Raw genomic sequence first — 6,962 nt, forward strand, 5'->3', positions numbered from 1 at the left:
TTAAAATTCTCAGAATTTTCCTTGTATACTTTTTTTCTTTTTTGAAATTCATTTTGAAATTTGTCCAAAACGACATTTAAGATTTTAATTTTAAATTTTTTTTTCCCTGTTAAGTTGCTCCCACACCCTGTTGTACCGTCTGAGTATCTTAGTATTATTTTTCTTTTATCTTTATATTTCGAACTAAGGTAATTAGTCAAAGTTTTTGCTAATATCTCGTATTGGGTCAATTTGGTATCGATATTGTTTCTTTTTTCTTTAATGAATCCTTCAAGGGATGAAAGAAGAGCGGAAGCGTCTAACAAATCTAGTCCAGCTGTCTGTAATTTTTTATTTACTTTATTAATTCTTTCCAGAATTTGTTCCCAAAAAATAACCAAAATTCCATTTTCCAATGAAGTCATTTTTGGAAATAATGTCTTCGCTTCTTCTCTTTGGTCCATTTTTTCTTGGTCATCGTTTGCAATTGATTTTAAAACCGTTAAAATTTCTTCATAATTATTTTTTAAAGCTTTAACAGCTTCATAATGGCTGCACCATCTGGTTTTGCCTAAATTTTTTAGGGTGTGCGTTTTCTCATTTGATTTTAAAGCGTCGGTAATTGCATTCCATTTTTTAGTAGAACTTGAAAAAAACACAAATAATTGCTGAATTGTACCGAAAAATATTACAACTTCATGCACAACTTTTGCGGCTTCTCTCCCTATCAGATTTAAACTATGTGCTGCACACGGTGTATATACTGTCAACTGATTTTCTCTCTGCAGTAGTGCCCTTAAGCCGTTATATTGGCCTGACATGTTGGCGGCATTGTCGTATGATTGGCCGCGACAATTTTGATGGACAAATTATTTGTATCTAATATTGTTTTGACTACATTTAGTAGAGATTTTCCAGTATGTGAAGTGATTGGGGTAATTGTTAAAAATCGCTCGAATACATCACCTTGATAGCAATATCTTAGTATAATAGCGAGTTGATCAACATGCGCCACATCCGGGGTTGAATCAACAACAATCGAATAATATTTTGTCGAATTGACTTCCTCCATAATTGTTTTTGTTACTTTTTTCGCCATTAATGTAATAATTTCTTCATACACAGTTTTGGTTAGGTAAGAAACAGAGTGTTTTTTTCCTGAACATTTCTGTATGTGCTCTTTAAGAAACGGATCGAATTCAGCAATCAATTCCAAACAGCCCATAAAATTGCCATTAATTGGAACACTAAATGTTTCATTGTGACCACGAAATGCTAAACCTCGTTCACTCAAAAACTTAACAACAGCAACAACACGCTTCAAAATTTTATAAAATTTATCTGATTCCTGCTCTAATTCTTGCATTAATTGTTTATCGATTGTATTTTTCCTTTCTTCTCGCGTTGTTCAATTTATAACGGCGTTCTTGTGCGGCGTAGAATTTTCGTGGAGTATGACATATTCCTCTCCATGTTTCCAATCAGAGAACCCTTTGGAAAATGCTTGTACGTTTATAGAAAATAATTTGCACGTTAAAAAATATATGTTTCCTGTGCTTTTCGAATAACATATCCAATTTCTTGACACTGGCTGTGCATTTTTAAGCCGTTTTTTAAATAGTTCTCAAATAAAAAAATATCGATTTTGTGTTTTTGAAATTCTGCACGAAGCTGCATAATCACGTTTATGGAAACCCTTATTTTGAAAATATGTCGTATCTTTGGTTAAACAGAAATTAATGAAATCGCTATTTAATATATCCGGCCATGTGCCCAAATCACAAAAATTATCTTCGGAGGGCAGATCAACGATGTATGGGGATGTTTGAATTTCTGATGATTCAAATATTGAAACATTTTGATCATTATTTTTATCTTTAATTTGAGCTGAAGATGTTTCGTCGATCTGGGATTGGATTGAAAAGAAGTTGGTTAATGTTTTACATTTTTTTATTGTGTCTTGCTTCTGAAAGGAGGACATGTCTAATTTTAGTATTACCTAACGGAAGGTTTTTGAGATTGCGGAACACTATTGGCTTTTTTTATAGTGGAGGAGAGGGGGAAAAAGTTCGACCCTCTAGCCACAGTACTGACACCGGATGAGAAAAAAGAACAAAGTATAATGTCCGTTAATGTTATATAGGAACAATATATGTTACACAAAGACACTGGGTAAATTGCCAATGTTAAAAATTATTATTTAATAGTAATAAAAACGGATTAATATCAAAATTGTCGCAGCAACAATAAACTTTCAAACGAGTTTTTAAATTATCTTTAACATGTTTTTTTCCGGGCTACGCATCTACTTAATTAAATTGTTTCAAACTCGAGTAAATTTCTTCAAATTACAAATGCAAATAATATTTTTCCATTAAAAAAAAGAATGCAACGTTCAGGTATACAGTGTTATATCATATTAAATAATTCACAATAGTATATTTGTCAAATATCATATTTCTCAGAGAAGCCAACTTTACGCAGAAGACTTTTGTTAGCAATCTTACATTAATAAAACTGTTCAAAGGTAAGGTTCTTTAAATTATAAGGTTTTTAAATTAAAGGTTCTTTAAATTATAAGGTTCTTTAAATTAAAGATTCTTTAAATTATGCTTGGTGAGAACGGTGGTCCTTACAGAGGCAACTAAAAGTCTGTTCCTTTCCTTTGTCCATTGAGCATTAATCAACGAGAAAACTCTTTCAATATTTCCGTTGTGTCCTGGGATACAGAAGAATACTTCCCAAACTTTAAGCATCTCTGAGAAGCAATTTGTATTTGGACAAGTTTTTAAAAATAAAATCCAATATTCATGCAAAGGTATTTTAAAAAACTGCTGATTTTTGCCTTGCACAAATGGTTAAAGAGAACAGTATTGGTCAAACAATTGTACATCATCCGAAATAATACAATTTTTCTTTCAGGTATAAAATGCATACCAAAAGGTCATCTAAGGTGCTGTCCTTTACTTTATTTAAATGCATTCAATCAAAGCACTAAAATTTTTAAAAAAGTTTTCGCCCTTTTTCTAAATAAAGAATGCATGCTTCATACACTAGCTAAACTTATGCCATAAACCATGTATAATTTTCTTCATGTCGCTTTCTTTAGGCTTTCTTAATATATCTTTAAGGCGATAGGAATTTTTAATTTAAACAGTCTTTTTAAAACTATCACGGTAGAATGAAGAAGGCTAATAAAGAATCTTCTAAAACTGACGTTTCTTCCTTTTTAATTGCTGCAATATTTGCTTGAAAGTGAAACATCATGGAATGCAAAAACCAAAGATAAGCTTCTAAAAATTCATTCTCAAAATTTTTTTTTATCGTAACAGGTGGTTGATCTACAGAAAAAAAGAATACTTTCAAAACATCAAATAATCTCAGCAATCTTTCAATAGCTGGAAACCAACTTAACCATCTAGTTTTAGAGTGATAGAGTAGTTGATGATAACCAATGTCCTCATATTGCATAAATCTTTTAAAGAATCTGTTCTAACTGTGTACATAAAAAATATTTGAATATTTAAAGACAACAGTTTCAATAGCAATCTTCATTAAATCTGCTCTATGTTGTGTGCAGTTGTGCATAACGTGGACAAAACATTTAACACCTACCATAGGTTTTTTTAAAACTTTTTTCAAATACGAGAACACATTTTTGCTTACTTTTTTATTAATGCTTCCAAAACATGCGATATTTTTTACAATTTCCAAATCTTCAAATAATTTATGCATTAAACCAGATGTGCAAGCCAAACTATATGAAATGCTAAAGTTGCTTAAGCTGAATGGGCTTTTTGCAATATCTTTGAGTTTTTAGGTTGAAAAAAAGATGTCAACTTATTTGATGACGCTGACACTTTGACTAGGTTTTTATGTTTCTCACTGTTAACATGGCGCTCTAAGTCAGAAGCTCTATTGTCAGCGACGGACAAGTAACTATCACAGATCATACACTTTGCCTCACTCTCGTTGCACCCTTCAGCAAAGCATGAATAGTTTGTTTTCATATTACTTGAAAACTTGCATTTTCTCTTTATTAGAAATTGAAGTCATTTTTATGAAAAAGTTTAAATTCAATTTAAGTGCTGTTGTTGCTATAGATACGAAAACTGACATAGACAAAGTATGCTGAGCTAAAAACGTTTTAATTAAGAAAGAATAGATCTATAATGTTTTTTAATTTCTTTGCCGTTTTAGTTAAATAATAGAACGTCAAAAAAAAACTTTTAAAAGTTTCAAGAACAGCTAAGTTTATATGAGAAAATATATGTAAAAAAAAAAAACCATATGAAAAAATAAAAAACTTAAAATAATAAAAAAGCCGGACATTTTAAATGTTTTTCGCTTCGCCTGGTGAACAGAGGACAAAGGATGAAAAAAGAAGTCCTCCTTTTGCCGGACGTCTGTCAATCCTATATATATATATATATATATATATATATATATATATATATATATATATATATATATATATATATATATATATGTGTGTGTGTATAGATTTATATATATATATATATATATATATATATATATATATATATATATATATGTGTGTGTGTATAGATTTATATATATATATATATATATATTATATATATATATGTGTGTGTGTATAGATTTATATATATATATATATATATATATATATATATATATATATATATATATATATATATATATATATATATATATATGTATATATATATATATATATATATATATATTTATATATATATATATATTTCTCAGACAATTACACAATGGAACAACATGAGCAAAACTCTGTTTATTTAAATATGCTAAAATATTTCTAGTAATATAAAAACTTTTATTTTTTTAGAAATATAAATAGTATTCTCACTAGTAACAAATTATTGATAAATAATTTTATAAACCAAGCAATATTTGTAAATATTTTATAAGAAAATATATATAAAAATATGTATAATATGCAAAAAATAGTTAAGAGTGTCTAAAATATTTGCTTTTTACAACTAATATAAAATTTTTTAATTTGATTCAGACAACAAGTACAGTACAAGGTCCGAAGTTAAGATTAAAACAAAAGAAATTATTTAAGATTTCTGTCTTTACACAGTAAAGTTATTTACTGTGTAAAGACAGAAAGATATTTAGACGTTCTATTATTTATCTATACACAGCTGCGTTGTTGCTGGAACAGGTAACTAACTGATTAATAAGGCCTAATCTAGATTAGGCAGGCCTCTTACCATAAACATATTTGTAACGCTTGAGTACTTGTCATATCCAAAAAAACATTTTAGTACATTTCTTGTAACAAGAATCTAGCATTAACATTATTACACTAAAATTAGTCCATTGAAATTAGTCCACTAAAATTAGTCCATCTTTTTTTAAACATCTTTACTTCCAACAAAACTGCAAGCAACCACAAATTAAAGTTGGAAGTTACTAGAAGAGAAAAGATGAAGATTGTAGAGCAAGATAGCGATTGACAGACAATTTTAAAAGGAACGCAAGTTATATGAACCAAAAAGGCAAGATGAAGGAAGCGAATTCCAAAAAAATGTTATTGAAGCAAAAAAACTAGACAAATAAAAGTTTTTGAAACACTTAGGAACAGTCACAGAAAAAGGATGAGACTTAATTGAATGAAGAGTAACACAAGAATGAACTGTAGTAGATGGCACAAGAGACCCTAGCTCTTTATAATGAGCAGTGCCCATTATAGTATTTGTAGAAAAGAGAAAGAGAAGCAACATTACGACGATGTGATAATGGCTGGATGATGACTGCAAGAGACGGTCCTACTATGTTTACAATGCGTTTTTGCACCTTGTCTAATAGAGAAAGCGCATCACTAGAAGATCCGCCCCAGATATGGCAATAGTATTCCATGCAAAGCCGGATTTGAGATTTATAGAGATGGAAATTAGAATCGGAAGTAAGAAAGTATCGAGCTCAATAAAAAGATGCAACCTTAGCAGATGCTAATTTTGTAATAGATTTGATATATGGTTTCCAAGAAAGATCGGAAGTAAGAGTTAATCCTAGAAGATAAAGAGTGGATAACTCATCGAATACATTACCGTTTATAAATATAAGAAGATCTAAATTATTGCGATAACAATTGGATGGAAAAATTGAGTTTTATCTGAATTGAAGTTCACCAGCCACTGTGAGCACTATGCTGTAGCAGAAGTGAGATATTTTTCATGCTCAAATCCCCCTTCTAAGCAATCAGCATGCCAAACCAGCATGCCAAACTTTATCAAAAGCTTTAATAATGTCAAGAGCAATGGCCTTAACCTCTCCAACTTTATCTTATGCACGATAAAACGTATCGGTTATTACTGTTAGCAAATATGCTGTAGAACGAGAAGATCGAAATCCATATTAATGATCAGAAAGTAAGTTATTAGATTCAAGATTAGAAATTAAGAGTTAGTTAATTAAAGGTTCAAAAACCTTGCTTATGATAGGAAGAAAACTAATGTGACGGTAATTAGACGAGTCAGATTTCTCTCTAGAATTTTGGAATATATTGATAACAGATGCCGCTTTCCAGCAAGCAGGAAAACAAGACTCTAATAAGCACTTGTTACATAGTTTTGAAAGTATAGACGACAGCTCCGGAGAACACTTCTGCAAGACTATAACAGGTATTTTTCCGGACCACAAGCTGTAGAAGAATCTAAGCAGGAAATCACTTTAGATAAAGAAGCTGGAGTGATACGATATGTCAAACAATGAGTCAACCTGTTTGACGGCTAAATCGGGTAGAACGCAACTAGTGGAATCAAGAAATTGATGAAATTGATGAAAAGTTCTTAGCAAACAATTCAGCTTTATCTTTAGGTGAGACGATATCTGAATCATACAAAAGAGGTGGAATTACAGATTTGCCTTTATTATTGATTCTACTAAAGATTTTCCAGAAGTCATGAGAGCTTAATTTTTGTTATGAAGCACAAGATTTCATGACCTGAGATTAG

At 30.2% G+C, this 6,962-nt stretch overlaps 1 protein-coding gene across 1 annotated transcript in view; it reads right to left on the minus strand.

The window, feature by feature from the left end:
• LOC136085591 (uncharacterized) overlaps window positions 1-1,345 on the minus strand; it is a 5,147-nt gene extending 3,802 nt beyond the window's left edge. Inside the window, exons 1-2 of the mRNA XM_065806912.1 lie at window positions 946-1,345; window positions 137-703 (exon numbers count right to left, since the gene is read on the minus strand). Coding sequence (XP_065662984.1) covers window positions 137-703; window positions 946-1,345 — 967 coding nt within the window. The remainder of the gene's footprint in view (window positions 1-136; window positions 704-945) is intronic.
• Window positions 1,346-6,962: the final 5,617 nt, after the last annotated feature.

This window comes from Hydra vulgaris, chromosome 09, assembly GCF_038396675.1.
Source record: "Hydra vulgaris chromosome 09, alternate assembly HydraT2T_AEP".
NCBI classification, from domain to species: Eukaryota; Metazoa; Cnidaria; class Hydrozoa; order Anthoathecata; family Hydridae; genus Hydra; species Hydra vulgaris.